Below are 22,513 nucleotides of genomic sequence, written 5' to 3' on the forward strand. Positions count from 1 at the left end.
AATACAGGTATACCTCGCCTTACGTCGGTAATTGGTTCCAGGAGAACGACTTAAGTCGAATTTACTTGTCTCCGAATCTACTTGCCACTAGGCTAAACCATAAATTACTAATACATGTTCTGTATTTTATTTATTAATGCATTTTTAATAATGTATGGTTAATAAGGATCTATTTTAAGCTTACAAACAAATAAATTTTAGTTTTTAATTAATTAATATAGTACAGAAAAAAGTAATTTAAATTTACGAATGCATGTACTGTAAATACAGTACATACTTGTAAATGTATATATTTTAATATGATTTTATGTGCTTTAAACGCTTTTCTAGTGATATTATGACTTTCAATATTTGTGGCTGATAGGCATAAAGTCGAATAAAATGACTTAAACTTGATTTTTATTTTTCCATATATTTTTTTGACAAACAACGTATAATCGGGAACGACGTAAGTCGAGTTATACATGTATTAATAAATTTTTGTCATTTAATTTAACTTAAGCATATTTAAACACAAATTCTTGAATGCCATTTATATTACATGAATGTCAATTAACATGCTTTCTATTAATTCAACTGTGGCACATACTATTTCCATTTTCAGTATCTTTCCTGCATGTGCATTGAAATGTGATTTAAATAGCAACGTCATTGATGATTTGCTATGTGACACAAGGCAATCTCAGTGCCATTAATTTCTAAATCGGTAGTCTTAATGTTGATTGGTTGGACCATCAACTTGCTTTAACGCAGGAAGTACAGGAAGGTGACCAGAGCTCTGCCAAATAGCCTTATTCAAAAACAGAGTTATTGTACTGCAACCAGAGCAAATATGGCACTCAAAATTTTGTTCATAAACAGGAGCGTTTGTAACCTGAAGTTTAATAATTTTTTCCAAATTCTTCTCTTAAAATACTAACATAAAACACTACATATGTAGAAGGATCCAAAAAGAAGCTTTTACATCAGACTTATGTCATTTGTAACACTCAAGGAAGAATAATATCAATATCAATGATGTAGACTGATCATTGCTGATTTAAATTTTTCAAAATATAATCAGATTTTCTATGAAAACATTAACCTTAAGATTTTTAAGGTAGAAAATTTGTACCCGAAACTATGAATGTTCATTATCTTCCCATTTTATATCCATGTCAAGTGCAGAATTTATGACTAAAAATGTACTAACCTTATACAATCCAATAAAGTGGATAGTATTACTTCTTATACTTGTAAAAATTTGATATAATTTTGTTTAATGTTTATAAAATTTAACTGAATAAAAAGACACAGAGCTAATAAGAACAGTTACTGTAAGTCCAAAAATGTCCATAATCTGGAATATCTCTGCTCCTGATGATGTCACATTAAAAATGCTCTGTATGTTATTTTCAAAATAATTTTAGTCAGCAAGTTTACTGTCACCAAACTATTGCTTACTTGGATTCCTTGGTCTATATCAGGGGTGTCCAACCTTTTTGTTTCTATGGGCCACATTGCAAGATGTCATGGAGTTTTGGGCCACAAGTATATTATATATACTTGTGGCCTAATCCTTAAATATACTTGTATGTTTCAGGATTAACTTGTCTAGATTATAGTAATAAGTATTAAATCTTTATCGGGAAAAAGGATATTTTAAAAAATTACTTCTACACACACTTTCAATTTTTAATTAGAAATATATAAATTCATTTATTAACAGGAGACAAACAAAAATTTATTTGAAAAACACAAATATTTGTTTTATTTGTGTTTTAACAAATAAAATAACAAATCACTAAAATAAAACAAAAATGACAAAACACCATTTTAAAGTGCATTTTTATTCGACTAATATACTTATAAATCATATGTAGCCGAAAAAGTAGCCAATGCGCCAAATGATATTTTTTACATTAAACTAAACAAAGGATAGACAACTTTGGCGCAAAGTAGCCAAATCATGCAACGCTCGAAGGAATATTAAATAAACTGGAGTTGGGACTCAAAAGATTATAGACCCAAATGCGGGGAAAGGAGAGAAAGGACAAAAGATAAAGAAGTGAGGAAAGTTGAAAATTTAAGGGTCCATATTTGCATAACAGAAAGTCTATTTAATCTTTCTCACTACTATTTATCTTTTGGCCTTTCTCTTCTTTCTCCCCCTGAATTTGGGTCTATAATTCTTTGAGTCTCAACTTTAGCTTTATTTAGTATTCCTTCCTCATTCACATATTTCCAAGTAATTGAAAATAGTTCCTTTCCACTCAAAAATAAAATATGTATAAAGGTTTACGGCTTTGTGAAACTTCTTTTTTTTGAATTTAAAATAAATAAATAAAATAAAATGAAAAACTGTCAGTTTTTTTACATGTTTATTGGGCCGCATTGGAACTTATCTTGGACTGCAGGTTGGACACCCCTAGTCTATATCTAATTATATAATGTATTGTAATATGCCATGTACAGTACAGTAAATTCCTGTATAATGGACTCCCCTATAATATAAAGAATTTTGTATGGACATTAGTCACAATTTTTTAAAATTTTGACATCCAGACATAAAGGCTTTCTTATCAACACATATTTCTAATGAGATGTACTGTACAGTACATATCAGTGATAGAACAAGTTTAAACTTGCATAAAATCATCTGATAATGCAAGTCTCATACAACATGATTTCCTATAATGCAGAACAGAACCCCCACGTAAGGGAGTCTCTACACACTAAACAAAATTCTATTATTTGGTGTAAAGACACCAGCATCCTTGGGAACTCAAATGATATACTATAAATTGAAACTAGATTAGCACTCAATAAGCTTCAGTCTTTAATATTTTAAAGTGATTTATATCTTGAAAACATTTTCAAATAGCTTATTACATTTTACCAGTATTATTTTACCAGTTATGTTTAGATAACCTCTTATAACATCAATCTATTTTCAAAAATAAGATGAATTGTTATTTGAAGGAAAAGTTGTCTTGAACATTACTGAAATTTAAAGCAAATCTCATCAGTTGTTAATTATTCAGAAAATAACTATTTTTTAGTATTTTTGTTTATTAAAAAAGCAAATTTCTATTAGTACTAATTCCAGGAACATGTAGAAAATGAAAAAATAACTTGTGTGAGGCTTTTTAATGAACTAGCTTTTCTTATTTGAAACTGGAGTAGATTATAAATATAAGAATAATTATTTTAACATACCACCATGATAGCAATTCTTCCACCAACATCACCAACAACATTGATTGGAGGTTTTTCTTTTGCAGTTAGAACTAAATGGAAAATTTAAATTAATATTTTAATAAATCATTGAATTTTTATATTTACCATAAACTCACCAGGCATAAGATCAAGTCCCACATCCATCGTTCTCGTGGCAGAAACTGCTGGAGGTGAATATCTCCCGTCAACCATATCTGATTCTGCTTCTTTTTGCTCTCCATGAATAACAGCTATACCTTTGTTAATAAAGACAAAAAGTTGTGTGTTTTGCAAACAAAATATTTTAATTTAATTGACTTACCTAATCGAAGTCTTTCTGCATAGGAAGTAGCCTTTTTAGCAGAACCTGCATCTCTTGCTACAATCACAGCATTTCTGTAATCAGGTATCTGTAACAATTTAAATCTGTTCCAATTTCATTACTTTCATTTAAATATATGCATTTCAAATTTTGTAACAAAAGTTTTAATTATGAAGATTTAATTAACTTACACATTCTTGAATGTATTGTAGCAGAAAAGGAGAAGCTCTTAAATTATCTACTGGCAAATCAAAAAATCCCTGCACTTCTTTTTGATGAAGATCCATAGTTATAATATGAGTAAATCCTATAATAATTGAAATATAATATAATGTTGGAATTTTTATACTTTAAAAATAAATTCTTAGATTTCATTAAATTACATTTGTGAAAAATATATTTTATATTAATCCAAAATACCTGCTTTTCCCATCATCTTTGCTAATAATTTGGAGACAATACAGCCTCTTTTCCTCATTTTACTTTGTTTACTGTAGGGTAAGTAAGGTATGACTCCAACAATTTTCCGAGCACTGGACGTCTTGCAGGCATAGGCAATAATCAGCAGTTCCATAATATTATTGTTGACATCTCTAAATAAAAATTTAGTATTAAATTTATAATTATCATAAAAATACAGTATATAATTTAATAAATTATTACTTTGTCCCTGTCTGAAGAATATAAACATCTCTTCCACGTACAGATTCACCAATATCTACTAAGGTTTCTGTAAACAAAAATTTTTTAAATATTTTTTATGCATTAATATTAACTAATTAAATTTGATATCAATTACCTGTATTTGCTGCATGAACAACTGAACAATTTCCAACACGGATACCAAGTCGGCTACAAATAGAAGAGAGAAAGTTATATAAAGCAAAACAAGACTCATTTTAGTATAATTTGAATTTAAAATAAATATATGGTGAAACCTCACATAACGAGTGACGAGGACAGGGAAAGTCCCAAATTTTGCGCATGCTCCATCAATCTGTGTTTAGCACTTGTTCCCTAACATCTTAGTGTCGCTTGTAATCACAAATTTTTCAAAACTTGTGTTCACACACATTACTTTTAAACATCAACAACCATAGCCCATTATATAATAAACATGCCAAACTGTTGGGATATGTAAAGGCTATAATTAATTAATTAAATTAATTAAATATTAGAAATTAATTAATTTGACTAGAGTAGGCAGTTATGTTGCCATCTCAAATTAAATATTAAAAATGTCCGAATTAAAAATTAACTATTTATAATTATTAAATATAATACAAGATGGAAGCATAAATGTCTACCTGTGTCAAATTAATTAATCTATACTAATATTATAAAGTTTGTAAGTTTGGATGTAGCAGGTAATCTCTGAAACTACTCATCCGATTTCAAAAATTCTTTCACCAATATTTAGAATGGAACTTCAGGGTGGACATAGGCTGTATATTATTTCTTAAACATTCATATAAATTAAAAGATATCATCTAAGATTAAGACTTTTATGCCCCACAGATAGTGCTAACTCCACGAGTACAATGACCTAAGTTTGCTTTTCTGTGAGGATGAATTAAAGTAGATCATCTTCTATATATCTATATAAATAAAAATGTAATGTTTGTTTGTTCCTACCAATTTCTTTGAAACTTTGACACAACGTTGCATTCAAATATGCACTTGTTTTTATATAATATACCTGTCAAAATTCCCCCCACTGGGGTGGAGGACAGGATTAAGACTTACCGTGAAGAACTCTGCTTCTATTTATACTATTGTAAATGTGGTTTTTTGCGTTTTTGATTGCATTTTAATAGGGTATGTCAAGAGAATGTACACTAAGAAGGGATTTTTCGATATTCCCCCCCACGGGGGAAGTGTTATACATTTATAAGAGATACATTTTGAGCCACAACAACGCGTGGTGGGGTCTGCTAGTTTCTATTATTTAATTATAGCCTTTACATAGCCCAAGAATTTGGCATATCATTTGGAGTGTTTATCAAACATATTATCTGTGATTATTTTTGTTTTCTGCAAATCAAATTCTCATTCCAGGTTGGTTCATTCTGCGCTAGAAGAAAAGGTGATGATGATTCACACTTCTTAACAATGCACATTGTACAATTTTCTTTGAATAAACATTATACATAAAATATTTGAGTATTTTTTCCAGCGTGGAACGTATTATCATATTTTACATTAATTTCTATGGAAAAAATTGTTTTGCTTTATGAGTATGATTCTGGAACTAATTATGCTCATTAAGCGAGGTTCCACTGTATATGATTAGTTTTGAGTTAAGGTTAAAAAATATGTGAAAATCAAATTATAGCAAATAACATAGAATTTCAAAAAAAGATTTAAACTATATTAAAAAATTCATAATTGTTACAGTAAAAAAATAGGATTGAAAAATATATTTCATTTGTATAGTAACAATCTTAATAAAAATAGTATAGATAACACAAGGAAAATCTACATTTCACAATTGTAAGAGAAAAGGAATCTAATAATTTAAACTAGATTATTACAAAAAGATGTATAGGTAAGTTGGTAAAGAACATGATATTAATTAACAAAACTTCCAATACAGGTGGCACAGATGCAAATATGTAGTAGAGTCAAAAATAAACCAAACTTAATAGTAAAATTATTCATAAAAGACCATCTTCAAAATAAGTACTTTCTGCAATATACATTTCTGTCAGCATTTACACTATTCATTAGTCTTGCAGTCTATTCTGCATTACATTCTTGAGTGCAATCATCATATACTTTTCCTCCTTTTGGTGATTTAAATTTGCAACCATTCAGTCAAGTTTTCATTTTGATGAAGACGTGAAAGTACAGTAACATAGTCAAATGAATATCAATTGTGGAAGTAGAGATATCTGATGTTTAGCCAGATATTCACCAACCAGGAAGAGTGCAACGCACAAAGAAATTGTGATGCTTTTTGCTTGCCAGAGATGAGGTTGTTTTCATCTTACTGCATCTTGGGACAATACGTCAGTTTAGGGTCTATTTTCAGAAGCAAACTTGTAATGCATCAGATCTCTTACATCAAAAATCATAAACATTACCTTCAACCTGGATCTGTTCAGACAAAATTTTTTCTATATTGGTAAAGAGGCGGCATGTTTTCTCTGCAGGACATCCAAGAAACAAGATTTCATCACCAGTAATCACTCTGGGATATCTGAGTCAATCAATTTGACATTGATGAGTACACATTCTTCACATAGGTCAATTGAATGATTTCCTTATACAGAAATATCAAACAACCTTTCTTATAAGTTATATATTTCAGATTTAGATGGTAAGATTATCAAGAGAAGAAAGAGATTGTAAGAATTTACATATAGTTTGGTAATGGCTGATGAATAGAAGGAGTAAATTTAAATAGTAGAAATTTAGAAGCAAATTCTACAAATAGNTGTAGAAAAAGCCACAAATATTGCTAAGGCCGTATCTCTGCTGTACCGTGTCGTAATAGATGTTGAAGGTGGGAAATCCAGTGCTGTACACGAGGATGTTAGCAAGAGTGTACACCCCATTTTAAATATTTTTTACAATGACAATCTTTTACGCCCACTGCCGCCAACGCCACACTACTCTAAACGGACGCTCTACTATCCGCTGTTTTCTGTTAACGGAATGTCGCTAACATAAAATAAAGGGGACAAAATCGAGATCGTGGAAGAGTGTTCACTTAGACCGACTGCTCCGTTGTCGCGTGCTCTGTTAAGCAGACACTCGAACTCTACCCCCTTGCTAGATAATCTATATATATAATCGAGATGGCTTGATAATAATAATCTCAGAGCCCAAACGGTTATGAGTTGAAAGTTGAAATTTGGTACACCGTTAGGGTACGCGAAGAGAATGCACACTAAAAAGGGAGTTTTGAAAATTTCCTGTGAATCAAAATGTTTAAATGAACTGTAAGTAAATAAAGTTATCTTTAAATTTATACATTGATAAACCCATATGTGACCTTCAATTTACTTATCTAGAAGTAAATGTAAAAAATGATGTACAAAGTTAAATTTCCTAATCTTCCCCATATTACTACAAAATTAACAATATTTTGGCTCGCTTACTTCTTTTAAGAGTTACACATTAAGTGCTAATTTACTTCTTAATAATACCTTGTTATAAATTATTAAATGAAATTTTATGCAGAAAAATAAATATAACACTATACAATTTATGAATGAATAATTTGTATAATTACACTCTAAACATTTTATATTGCCTAATCTAAATAATTTATGTTTTAATTTCAAGAGATTGAAATATAAAACAAAGACCAATCTCAAATTTCTTTGACAATTAATACTTTATAAAATTTTAATGAGATGAACCTAATTATTAGTATTGTGTTTCTCATTTCTTTTACACTAATTTTTTTTGTATAAAACTTTCGTCAGTTCAAAAAATTTCATTATACTACTAATTAAATTAATTAATTGCAAAGAACTATCCAGTCATTTGCAAAATTTTTCTTTATATTAGAAATGAATGCATGTTTCATAGTAGAAAAAGTTAGAGTAAAAATGTAATCCTGTATAGTACTGAACACTAGAAATTTTCACACCTAAGTATCCAAGATAATTTGATTAATTCATGCCTTCAGGGCATTTCCTATCCAAAAAGCATACTATTTTTCCAACTTTTCAAAAATTGTGTTAATTTACATTTTTCTCCTATAATTTAAATAAAGATGAACTATTAGCAATAAGAATATTAAAACCAATTAATTATTATAGCATATATAAAATTAATAAAATGTTGACTTAGTGTGCAAGCATAGTTTATACAGGAGTTACATTCAGAAGGGCACACACAAATTAAAATTGTACAATGCAATATTAAAATTTAAAAGACTTGCCCTTAGTATGCAATAAACAATTTTTTCAATTTATGTCAAGTATAAGAACTAATTTATTGACATAACTAAAGTAAACTTAAGTAAAATGTGTAACAAAAACACAAATGTATTATGTGAGGAAATTTCTTTAAAATTCAACTGAAAGTTACTTTGTCATAGAAATATAAATGATACAAAAATGCCATTCAATTATTTTTTTCACTGCTAGTTAGTGATTAACTGCACATTGATTTTAATTTTAACACTTGCAATGAAACTCATTGTTTTAAAATCACTTAAAATCAAACCTTATAAATTGTGATCACATTTTGCATTTTTATTATTTTAATGTTCCCAACAATTACTGCATAATACAATATTACTACACCAGATTAAATCCAAATAACGTACCATTGAACCTATTACGGTGTGAGTCTCTTACTAAATCAACTGTTATAAACGTTTTTGAACTCACAAGTTCTTCAGGTAACATACAACTTCTGAACGAATGCGACTCGAATTGAATTGGAACACCAACTGGAACTCAATTGTGTGGATGTCAATAACGTCACTCGGGCATGCACTGTATTATCTGTAGTAGTTTAACATAAGTTCTTGTCCAAGAGTGCCTGCCAGGCCATAGATAGAGTGATTTCATCTTTATGGTTAATTGTTACATAAAACTCCTACCTTAAATCATTATACAATGGGATAGCTAAGAAAAAGAATATTTGCATCACATACCGAAGATGTGCTACAATATTTGACATTTTGTGGAATGGAAAAGACAACCCCAACAAAGAAAAACTCCCTGGGGTGTACACCATCCCAATCATGGACTGTAGATGTGACAGAAGCCTGGTCTACATAGGATCCACCAAGTGCTCCCTAGAAGTGAGGATCAAAGAACACACAGCGGTTATTCGGCATCAGAGGACCACCACAGCTCTTGCCACCTACGCCTCTGACCAGGAAGTAAAACTGATGTTCAATCAAGCAAGGGTCATCCACATTATGCAACATGTACTGTACACCATCTTAGATGACTAGAAGCTATTTACATCTACATGGCTGCAATTAAGGATGGTAATTGCATTAACCATAAAGATGAAATCACTATCTACGGCCTGACAGGTGCTCTTGGACAAGAACTTATGTTAAACTACTACAGATAATATAGCGCATGCCCGAGTGACATTATTGACATCCAAGCGATTCAGTTCCAACTGATGTTCCAATTCAATTTAATTTGAATTGTATTCGTTCAGAAGTTGTATGTTATCCAAAGAAGAACTTGTGATATGGATACAATTTCTGTAAGGACAATGTGGTGATAAGGACAATTGATGAGAAGAATTCTTAGTGTTTTTAATGTAAAGTGTCAGAACCTATAACAGAAGGCTGACACTTGATCGTTTTTAACATTGTGAACTTTTTTTACTTATTGTTTACCTTTGTTTTAAGAATTATATTCTTCAAAAAAACCATGTTAACTGTTACTTCTGGGGTTGTATAAAAAGGATTAAGATAGACTCAAAAATTTGATATTTTTTGTAAATAGTCTGAACTTAAATTAAAAAGAACTTGTGTGTTTGAAAACATTTGTAACGGTTGATTTAGTAAAAGACACACACCTGTAACAGACTCACTGGTACATTATTTTAATCACTGCATATTTTCAAAAATTAAAAATTTAAATTACATGGCTAACTTTCAATTTTTATCTTAAAATATTATCTTAAATCTCTAGGTAAAAATTTTAAAACTAATATTTATTGTTTATGTGAAGAATTATAAAATGTAAAATAGAGGTAAGTGTCTCTGAACACAAATGCAATGAGACAGAATTGAGGGAAAGTTGGAGAGCGATGGCATTAATAATTTTTAATTGTCTTTCAATTCAGTCACAGAAATCTGTCAACCTTACATACTGTTAATGACAAAGTAACAAGCATTGCATACCAAGCATAGATATCCATTGGCTGTAACCAATAAGAAATTAGAAGTTTTCCTCTTCATGGTTATAATAGAACTTGTGGAGTGGTTGTAAGCAAGGAAGTAGGAAGAAGAAATATTAAAGTTGAGATATTTCATAATTTAAAAAAAAATCAATTCATAATGTGAAGAATCATAACTGCTTTAAATAAATAATATATTCTACAGTCTATGATTACTGAATACATTTAAAATATTTCACATTAAACTTAAAACATATAATATAATTGAGATGGGTTGATAATAATAAGCACAGAGCCCAAATGGTTAGGAGTTGAGTTGAAAGTTGAAATTTAGTACACAGTTAGGGTAGACCATGAGAATGCACACTAAAAAGGGAGTTTTGAAAATTTCCTGTGGGGAAGAAGAAGAGGGTTAAGGATTATCCTGAAGAACTCTGCCTCTACTGAACTATTTTAGATGCAGTTTTTATATATTTGCAGGAAATCAAACATATTTTTAGACCCATTTTAAAAAAATCATTTAAAAATTTAAAAATGAAAATTTTTAAATGGGTCTAAAAATAAGAGTCTAAGAGGGGAACCTAATTCTTGCACCCAGTGAAAACAGGTAAGATTGGCTATATAACTATAAAGGTTATCTTACATAAGGGATTATCACACTTAATGACCAATCTAACACATTTAAAATTCTTTATTCCTCTACTATACACAATTTATAGAATTTTAAAAATGTGTTAGATTGGGCACTCAATTGTCAGTGTGATAAACTCTTACATAAGATAACCTTTATAAATATAAGTCAAATACTATAATATAATATAATAGAAGTACAAAATAATCTATTAATCTTAATCTTTACTGTTCTTATTTTTTGCCTGAGCAATGCTAGACTCATCTGCTAGTATATATGTATATATATATATATTTATTTTGAATTAAAAAATGAATAAACAATTATATATGTGTCTATTTTAATAAAATATTAAATTCATAAAATAATAAAAATTTATAAGATTCACCAAAAATATTAATTAGAAATAGTTTTATCAATAATACATAAAACAGAATAAATAGTTTTAAAATAAGTACTTTCACCTATTTTATTGAAAGTTTTGCCAGATTAAAAGTTCAGTACAACTAACACACAATAATTCAAACAGAATTAAAATTAATAAATATGTGGGGAAAAAAAAAAGTAAAACGGCAAAGCCATTCTTGGGACAAGACTATGTCTTGGAGAGCGCAAGCAATGCATGCGTAAATCTCGCACTTGCGCCTGTTTGTAGAAACAAGTCTCAGCATTTTGTATTTTATTTTGACTTGGTTATTTTCAAATCTCGTCAATTCGTCTTTTGTTTGAGCGCTACGCAACTCTTGATTACTCACTTCCCCCACACTATTGTTCAGCTTACATGTTCGGGCGTGTCATGCAGAATCGACACATAGCCACAATTTATTTTGTATTATTTATTTCTGTGTTTGTTATATCAACAGAGACTTGAGAGACTCTATGTGGTGATTTCTTGTAACCGTGAACGAATCAAAAGACGAGATAAGATTAACAAGAATATTTGTTAGCTTACATACATCCGACTTGGATTTTACATAAATTGCGAAATCGTACCCCGACTTACACAGTTAACGCTCGGTCCCACCCATCGCGTAAGTTTGGGGTAATACCGTACTTTAATAAAAATATATTTTATTACACACATGTAGAATATTATTACAATGAAAGGGTTATCACACATCTGTATTAATGCCTTATATATCCCTAAAATTCATTTTGGTCTCTGGTGTTAATGGTCCTCTTCAGTTAGATGAACATTTATTAGTTAGGTGAAGAGAATTTATTACAAGACTCATAAGTGTGAGTCTTGGTTGCAAGTTGCAGTCTTGCCAAATTAACAGCCAATACTATGTTCTAATTTTTTCCACATCTTACAATAACTTGAATACTCATTTGATAAGTCCTAGTGGATTCTATTCAGACAGCAGAAGCAAAACAAAATTGGTTTCTCATCAGAGGCAGATCTTTATTATCAGACTGGTTCCTAAATGATAATCTTTAAACATAATGAATTTAAATATTAATATATCCAAATTAAAATAAGTTATTCAATTTTTGTCTTGGTTCATTTTTAATATATTTTTTTTTGAGATAATTTTATTTCCAACTTGATCAAAACTATGGATACACAAAATATGACAAGATGTAGAAAAAATACAACACTATCATTGAATATATTTATGTGAAGTTGAGTCTTGAGACTTCACTATATTCAATCTTAAAATACAATATCATATATCTTATGACTGATTTCTGTCTTGTGAGAATAAATCTTGTTTGAAGATTGTTTGAAACATATTGGATTTAAAATATTTCATTAATAATCTTTCATAGAACAATTCTAAATCAGCAAAACAGAAATTAATGTAATAAATATGTCTTGGATTTTAAGAAAAAGTCATATTTTTTTCTTTCAATCTGATTGAACTCCTGACTTTATAGAGACATATTTCAGGTGATGTTGAGTATGAAAGTCTTTTATAGATCTTTTTAAATCAAAATATGGTATAATGTCTTCTCTCTTCTTTTTTTTTGTAATATTTTGAGTTTTTTGTAGCCTTTTCCATCAAATTTTGCAATTGTCAGGCTTTTAAAATTTTGTCCAATGTTGCCATGTTACAATACTACAGTAGGAGTTGGCTTGACCCCTAGGGTCAGCTTAAAACAATTAAGGTTTGGCACATGTTTTTGAAAAGGAGACCTATAAGGACAAAATCTTCACTTTATCATTGGTAATTGCTAATTTTGTTTTTAAAATTTTCGTGTAGCTTCATTAGGTATGCCCACCAGTGGCCAAGTGAATAAAACCACTGAACACTGGCAGTTGATTGTAGGTTTGTATCTTGTCAATGAACTTGCCATGTGGCTTAGACGTTAGTAACATCTAAATTGGGGCCAGCTTTCCATAAAAGACCTCCCAAGAGGCCCTTCAGCAGATTGTCCATATGTTGCATTGCCATAATTGAATAAAACCAAACTAATAAATTGTATACTTTAAGACAGAAACCCAACTATATGAGAAGGATAACTATACAGTTTTTTTAGAAAAGTGAATCTTAAAAGACTGCTGGCTGTAATTATGTGCCCCACAGTTTCCAAATTTCTGCAATGGCTGCTATTTGGAAACTGCAGGGATTCAACTGTGATGTCCTCAAGATTATAGATGATATCCAGGCAGAACTACATCAGGTCAATGGTCCAGCAGCACAGATCATTTCTAGAAAACTTAAAAACAAACAAGGAGTTTAAAGCAATGAAGAAAATTGAAGCCATTCTTAATGGAGAAGTAGCTATATTTGAAGAGGACAAATCTGAGCTCTCAAGCAGTGACATCAGCATCTTCAAATATGCACCCTGACAACATGTGATGTGACAGATTTTCAGCAGATACAAAATTCTACTGGCAGACAACTGTTGATCTTCAAGTTTGAAAATTTACATAGGCACATGGTAATACAGTACAATCATGAAGTCTAACAATGTCATGTATGAAAGTTGATAATTAAAACACTGCATGAGATTAAAGGAAATCTGAATTAACCTCAGTTAATGCTTATCTTTTGAAATTTTTAAGTATTTTTTAGGTCTTAAAAATCCAAGCCTCGGTGTAATAAAGTTTTCAGAGTTGGTTTGGAATAAAATTACAGAAATAATGAGCAAATGAAATCAATATATTATGATCTTTCAAATTTATAATTATTATAAATAGTCTTAAAATTTTGATTATATTCTTCAATGAATTATGAATTTAGTTCTGAATGCATTCGGATGTAAACAGAAAAAACAATATTTTGAGTTAGATATGAGGCAAAAATAAAGTACTTCAAGAATGTTTATCAATATTTAATTCCTAAATCCTTTAAGTTTGATAAGATTAAGGAATTAAAAAAAAATAACATGTTTATATAATGAATTTATATTTTATACAGATAAATCAGATAAATATATTTATAAGTAATATATATATATATATATATACATTACCTATATTTATATTACTTATATAAATATATTTATTTTATTCACATTTTATTCATGAAGAGTAAGTTTTGGTTGCAGTCATATACAATACTTTAATAAAGAGAGAAGTACAACCTTTAAAGAATAACATCTTAAAAGAATACATTCAACAGGAACATGAAAAAATTTGCACTTATTTCTGGATTCCAAAACCTGATGGAACAGTCCTTTAGCCATACTAGAGCAATTTATTAAAATAAGGTTATCCATATCAAAAGCAATCATTGACTGTAATAAAGATACAGACAACTTTGACCTTGACAAACAAGAAGTTGCTGTAATTTGTGACATCATGGCATTGCTGTATCCATTAAAAGCTGGGGAACAGAGGATTGATTTTACTTTCATTGGAAGGTATTTTTTCTTTTATTGTAAATGAGTTAAATCAACTAAACATGCCTTTTTCAAAAAGACTAAAGGAGTCATTTATTTGACACATAACAGAAAGAAGAAATGAGAAACTGATTGGCCTTATACAATACCTCAATAGTGGAAAGAACTATGAAAAAGTTGCAAATTTCGCAAGTGACAGAAGTTTGCCAGCCTTACCAACCAAGTCTATGTTAATTTTATTAGCAAATCAGATGTTAGATAGTCTTTTTGGAGTACCTGCTGATTTTACCTTCAGTGATACAGATGAAGTACCAGGTGCTGAAAGCTCCTCTGCAATGACTTTAGCTGAAAAACTTGATGCCACTATTAAAGCAGCTGAGGTAGACAAGTCAAGAATACTAGACAGCAAAAGAAGTACTGCAACACATCTCGAAAAAGAAAGAAATCTTTGAGGCTACAGGTAAAAAAACATATATCTGTCTTCTCTTAAAATGCATTAAAGATGATTCCACCCACATCAATTGAATTGGAAAGGACATTTCATTAATAAAAGAAAAACCAGATTGAGTGATCGGAATATTGACCATCTTTGCTTTTTAAAACCTTATTATAAAAATTTACAATAATATTTTGTATTATGTTTTATTTAAAAACTTAAAAGGTAATTTTTGGTTAGATCTAAATTCTTTTTTTTTAATTTTCAACTCAATTTAAAGCATTTTTTTTGTTGTAAGCAGTTTCCAACAAACTTTAATAAACTTTTATATTTGTGAAAATTTCTATGTAATTCAAAGGTAATTTTCAATACATATTTTACACAGCATTATTAATTAATATTATTATTTTGGAGGTTGCAGGATGTATTAAATTACTTAAAAAATAATTATATCATTTATAATTATGATTTCAAGATTTATTTTATATCCCAGGATTTCCCAGAATACCAGGAAACAGATCACTTTTTCTTGAAATCCTGAGACAAATAAAGGACTGGGAAATGAGAAACCCTAGTGCAAAATCATCTATAGAAGAATGTCAAAAAAATACTTAAATTACAAATGAATTCGGCCAATCGGCTACCAAAGTCAAGATGGCAAGTCATCGGGCTTCAGTTGGATCACCCAGATTAAATTAAATTTAATATAACAAAACACTCAATCTATACTAATATTATAAAGAGGTAACATTTGTAAGTTTGTATGTAGAGGTAATCTCCAAAACTACTCATCCGATTTCAAAAATTCTTTCACCAATATTTAGAATGGAACCTCGGGGTGGACATAGGCTGTTTATTATACGGTTAAACATTCATATAAATTAAAAGATATCATCTAGGATTAAGGCTTTTATGTCCAACAGATGGCGCTACAAGTACGACGACCTAAGTTTGCTTTTCTGTGAGAATGAACTAAAGCAGATCATCTATCATCTATCTATCTATCTATATAAATAAATAAAAATGTAATGTTTGTTTGTTTCTACTGTTTCCTTTGAAATTTTGACACAATGCTGCATTTGAATACACACATGTTTTTATATAATATACATGTCAAAATTCCCCCCACTGAGGGGAGATGGACAGGATTAAGGCTTACCGTAAAGAACTCTGCTTCTATTTATACTATTTTAAATGCTTTTTTTTGAGTTTTAATAGGGTACATCAAGAGAATGTACACTAAGAAGGGATTTTCGAAAAATTCCCCCCCACGGGGGAAGTGTTATACATTTATAATAGATGTATTTTGAGCCACAATAATACATGGCGGGGTCTGCTAGTATTAAATAACAAACAAAAGTTATGAAAAGCCACTATTTAAATAATAAAATTAAAAACACATTATTCCCTCAATTTATGTTAATGTCATTAAGAAACGAGACATTATTTTTCCTATAGCTATTGTAGGACAGTTTATTTATAAATTTTATACTTTGTATATAAACTTTCATTTAAATCATATACATTATTTTCTTCTCTGTGCAGATAATATACAAATGATAAATATCAGACAGATTTGAACAAAAACTGGAGCATTCATAAAATACTATTAAAAACAAAATGAATATTTTATTTAATTTTGAAGCTGTCAACAAAAAACAAAAAAATTGAAACAGACATTCAATTGCAAATGAAGTATAATCTTGACTGAAATGAAGTTAAAAATCTTATTTTTGGCAGAATATATATTAATTAAACTGTATAACTGCAGTACCATTCATCTTTATATTTTGTGAAATTTGGAATTATATGATAAATTAAGTTTCTACTTCTGCAAAATACCTTTAAAAATTTTTAATTTAGTTTATTTAACTGTATATAAAAATATTTCATATTTATTTTGAAAATGCTAAAATCATGTAAAAAATATTCAAATAAATTCAAAAGTTTATTATGTATGTCTGTTTTACTTATTGTATTGATTGAAATGATTGACAATGCTTGAAGCAAGGCTGTAACAATGGACCTCACAGCTCACAGACCCAAGACAATGTGGGGACCCACAATTGGAAGACATCTTTACATTGATAATAAAGCACATGTAAGATTTAACACAAAACTCTATGTAAAAAATAAAGTTTGAAAACTGCTTATTTATGTAGCTGATGATAAATATGTTTATTGCATGTTGATTAGACACAAATATAAGAACAAAGAAATGATCTGAATACAATGATTTAGAACACTTCATAAAAAAATCCAACTCTCACTCCCTTTCCAATACATGATCAGAATGTCACAGTTGAGTGTCAAAGGTCACAGTAGGGACAGTGTCATCCTGACCCAATAAAGTAAAATGGCAACCATATATACAACATCCACTGCAAAAGAGCAAATAGCAAACTACCTGCACAAATCTTAATACACAAATTCTAAATACATAACATCTAACATGATATATATAAAAATAGTTGAACACCCCCTGAATAAAAGGTGAGCAGTCAACCAGAAGATTGTGAAGCAATTTTAAGTAAAAAAAAAGTTCTAGTTAATTTCTTTGTAGAAAATATAAATAAACAAAAATGCATGAATAATTATTTTGAATATAATTATTATTTTCATTTACAATTTCTATCTGATGATCCAAAATTTTCAAAATTGATAAATGATTAATAATTCATCCATGTGGCCAGCACACTGAGCACAAAATCTGGTAGATTTTGACTGACATTTATTAGTAACAAAAGTAAAGTGCTTGTCAACTGAATGCATCCAGAATGATTTAAATTCAGATTTGACAAATTTTCAACTGTCATTTATTTTGAATTATGTAAACTGAAACAGAGAAAGTTATTGAAAAGTAAAACAGTTTGCTGCATTCTGAAAAACAAGTGGTATTAATATTATTAATAATAGTTACAGTGGTGCCTCAAATAACGGACACTGCAAATAACGAACTTTCTGTTTGGCCGTTACGTGACTCGAGCAATGGACTGGCTGCAAACAAGTGCAAATGATGTTTCCACTCTTTTGCTGTTGCCAATGACAATCTGCTATTTTTATAATATATTAGTACAGTATTATTAGAATATATTATTAGTATATCTGAAATACAGAGCTCCCGTTGGGATTCGGCTTGCTCCCTTGTTTATTACGTACATCACCTCAGTGCAGGGTATTTACATTTATTCAAGTGTTGTGCAAATCATGACTTCTAAAAAAACAGAAAGGTGATTTCAATTAAAACAAAGCAAGAAATCATCAGGAGTGAAAGTTGACAAAAACTTCCTTGTCATATGGGTAGAGGTTCAGGAGTTTACAACACTCATTATCCAAACAGAGCTGAGACCACCAGGATCAATGATCTCTACAATGACACCCTTGCCGTCATTTTCAACAAATGTTGAAGAAGAGAGAGAAACAGACCATCTTGGACATGTTTTTCAAAAAGCCAGCTGCCAAAAAACAAAGGATGGAACAAGAGGAGTTGACCCTGCAAGCTCTGGTAGCCTCTCCTGAATCTGACTCCGATTAAAAAACAATAAAAAGAGACATGCTGCAATGTGTAAAAAGTCTGTATCTGTATGAATGTGTGAAGAAAGTGTTCCTCCACCTCCTCCCCACAACATCTGACTACCCAGCATAATTGGTGACTGCTCCATTTTCATTTTTTTTTATGGTACAGTAAGGTTATTTTATGCTGCGGAACAAATTATATGTTTTAACATGTATTTCTACGGGAAAATGCGTTTCACATAACGGATATGCACCTGGAGCGGATTAAGTACGTTATACGAGGCACCACTGTATATGAAAACATTTATACTTTTTCTGATGCCTGAGAACTTGGTATTTCTATTATTTTTATGTCACAGAATTTAAAATGAATTATAAGCAAAAATACTTAAGTGGTTTTCAAAAGAGAAAACTGTGAAAAAAAATTAAAAAACTACCAAAACTAGACAGATTTTTAAAATTGACAATGGCTAAAAAACTATTATGACAATAAACCAGAACCAGATGAATGTGACAAAACAGTATAGAAGAAATTACAAAAAATTTGGAAAGAGTGAGTACAGTTATAACCCATCATTTAGAAAAAGAAAACAGCAAAAATCCTACAACATTAAGTGCATTTATATCATCTGATCATGAATTGAAACTAGTCAATATTACTTATGAAAATACATGAAAGCAAATTTTAAATCTAGAATCATGTAGACCAAAAGGTCCCTTTCCTGTAAACTCTGATACCAAAGTTCTTTCTCCATTAAATATCATTCATATAAAATAAAACAGGGCAGGAAGTAGAAATAAAAGTTTTTTATCTTTAAAAATATTTCTGTAAAATAGGATACAAAGATTCATGAATAAAAAAGTATATTTTGTTAACAGAATAATTGGCTACTATATAAGTTGAATAATTGCTTTATTTGACGTATATAGTTGCCAACTAATAAGACCATAAGTATAAGCATTTTTTTTAACCCGTTTAATAATATTTTCTTAAGATAAGCCGAACACAGCCAGGTACGTCAGCTGGTTAGAAATAAACAAAAACTACAAACAAAATTATATTTATTAATATATATAAACGGGGCCCACCAAATATCATAGGTTGTATTTACGTGTCCGAATTCGTTAAAGATTGTCTCGAGATTTTCTCCTGGATCTGCACCAAGTGAAAAAGGGCTCTCCAAAACATTTTGTGGAGGGTCATGCAATTTTCCAAGATAACAGATTGAAGTACACGCTAAGCGAAAACATTCCCTTTTTTAATAAATTGTCGAATACGGTCGACACATGTTTAAGTTGACTGCTTAAAAAAATGTATTTCTATATTAAAAAAAGAATAATAATAACGATAATAGAGCAATCATATAACAACTAATTTGAAATAGAAAACAAATTTATAATCGATACGTTTTGACAGATTAAAGACGATCCAGAAAACTACTTCATCCGAAATTTTGCAAGTGACAAGTTAAACACGACTAGAAGTTGAAGTGTTTATTTACTTCGAAAAAATTTAGAGTTTATTTTATTGTTGAACAAATTTAAGACGAAAGATACTTTTTTTTAAAAAAAATATAAAATAGAAATTCGATTAGTCCAAAATTTATTAGTAGAATTTAATATATATGTATTAACAAGCGAGAAATCAGACAGGTAAGCAACACAAATCGCACGCCACGTGACTGACTTCACCACGTGTTTTAAAATCGAATCACTCGCCGGCCAGAAACATATTTCGTGAATATGTCTATCACATCGATAGTCGATCAGTTAGCGATTACGAAGTTTTCGTACTTATATAGTAACCGAGTGGAGTAAAAAGCGATTAATTCAAGATGGCAGAGATCGACAACCGTTCGCCTGGGACCAAATGTTCTCAACGTTTTTAATACAAAAAAAAAAAAAAAAAAAAAAAAAAAAAANGAGATCGACAACCGTTCGCCTGGGACCAAATGTTCTCAACGTTTTTAAAAAAAAAAAAAAAAAAAAAAACATTGAAATTATACATTGACTAAATTCAGTCAAAGGAATATTCGAATCGACGGACAATAACGTACTGTAGGTACTTTGTCGACAAAAATAACGATTGTACTCTAAATTGGAATTAAATAATGAAGAAAAAAAATGCCGGAAACTGTCTTATACCAATATAAGAAAGATAACGAGACAATTACGAATAGAAAACGCGTAAATTACGAAGTAAACACAATTTCACTGGAATCGTATTGGCAGATCTGGTTCGACCGCGCGCGCTTTTTACAACGAAGAAGACATCAACACTTACGTGGCAATTTGATGAGCCAACTCCGGATGAGAATTTCCGGCCAACAAAATTATATCCGAAGATCCTCTGTCCATTTTTTGTTTTAACTCGAACGCATTAAACAACGCGAATCTAACAACAGATAATGATGACCGTTTCAACTACGCCCTCTGGTAGTCGATAACAATCCTGACGATAAACGAGTGTTCGCGTCTGCGCGCATATATCCATAGATATTTTTTCAGTTTAAAAAAAAAATAGGAAATTTAAACTTTAAAAACAAATTAAATTATAAACTGAAGATAAAAGTAATTTTGGAAAGTGCACAAATTAATAATAATATTTTGATATACATATATACGAATTTAGTTCTTTTTAATTTTTTCTTCCGCCCTGTGAGTACTAAGAGGACCTGAGGCCGAATCCATAATGGGCTTTCACATTATGGATTCGGCCAGGCCCACATTGTGGCGGCCGGATGGTGAGGGACGGGACCCGACATATCCGGACGGACCACCATCGTTACGGATTTGATCCCCGGTTCCCAGTGCGGTAGGCTGCCATCTTGATCGTTCGTCCATCCAGCCGTCAAAATACGAATTTAGTGATATCACGTACTTTGAACGACTCTAACTTCGAACGCTTCAGAGTTCGAATGATGAATTTGACAAACATTTGCGCTCGAAGCGTAAACACAATGTCTTGCTCTGGTGTTATGTTCGCATGTTTTCAGTGCGTTTTTCTCTTTATTTTTGGTGTGTTTGGTTATAGCGTATATACAGTAGTACCTTGTACTTCGATTCTTCGAACGCTTCAGAATTCGAATGCTAAATTCCACAAAAATTTTCCTCGAATTTCGAATGATGCTTCAAAGTTCAAGCTGTGCATGCACTGAAAAACTGCGCTTGAAACGTAAACGCGAGTCATTTCTTGCTCTCGCGTTAGGGTGCGACTATGTAGACGCTAGCCGAGCGATTCGGCCGGATGGCCGAGCGGTCAAGGTGGCAGCCTACCGCTTCGACTGAAATAATTAAATCCTAAATATGCGGCCGGATGGCCGAGCGGTCAAGGTGGCAGCCTACCGCTCTGGGAGACCCGGGTTCGAATCCGAACGGGTCAAGAAATCCCCAGGAATTTTTCTGGGGTGGTCCATTCGGATATGTCGGCCCGCGTCCCTCACCAGCCGGTCGCACCATTGTGGGCCTGGCCGAACTCATAATGGGCCTGCTTTAAGAGGCCCTCTTAGTGCCCACAGGGCGGAAAGAATAAAAAAAACGGAGGAAAAGAGTATTAAAAAATAAAAAATAAAAAAAGTAACATAAAAATTGAATGTAAAAACTTTTATGAAAAAATAATAAAAAATAAAAAGCTTTTAGAAGCAGCTAGGATTAATCAAAATTACGCTTTTAAGGCGGTAAATAAAAAATAATGTAATAATTACAGTCGACCCCCCCATAGGATCATAGATACGTTCTATTTTTTAAAAATCCGATTTCTTACGAGTCGTTCCAATCACAGCCC

The 22,513-nt window shown here is 30.6% G+C and overlaps 1 protein-coding gene across 1 annotated transcript in view; it reads right to left on the reverse strand.

Moving 5' to 3' along the window:
- The window catches only part of LOC111637459 (phosphoribosyl pyrophosphate synthase-associated protein 2-like), a 26,145-nt gene extending 4,964 nt beyond the window's left edge, over positions 1 to 21,181 (reverse strand). Inside the window, exons 1-8 of the mRNA XM_023382949.1 lie at positions 21,014 to 21,181; positions 4,320 to 4,372; positions 4,184 to 4,250; positions 3,941 to 4,113; positions 3,712 to 3,827; positions 3,521 to 3,608; positions 3,336 to 3,455; positions 3,199 to 3,269 (exon numbers count right to left, since the gene is read on the reverse strand). Coding sequence (XP_023238717.1) covers positions 3,199 to 3,269; positions 3,336 to 3,455; positions 3,521 to 3,608; positions 3,712 to 3,827; positions 3,941 to 4,113; positions 4,184 to 4,250; positions 4,320 to 4,372; positions 21,014 to 21,087 — 762 coding nt within the window. The 5' untranslated portion in view covers positions 21,088 to 21,181. The remainder of the gene's footprint in view (positions 1 to 3,198; positions 3,270 to 3,335; positions 3,456 to 3,520; positions 3,609 to 3,711; positions 3,828 to 3,940; positions 4,114 to 4,183; positions 4,251 to 4,319; positions 4,373 to 21,013) is intronic.
- Between the last annotated feature and the right edge of the window lie 1,332 nt (positions 21,182 to 22,513).

This window comes from Centruroides sculpturatus, unplaced genomic scaffold (assembly GCF_000671375.1).
Source record: "Centruroides sculpturatus isolate CEXI.00-Female unplaced genomic scaffold, Cexi_2.0 scaffold1149, whole genome shotgun sequence".
Lineage (NCBI taxonomy): Eukaryota > Metazoa > Arthropoda > Arachnida > Scorpiones > Buthidae > Centruroides > Centruroides sculpturatus.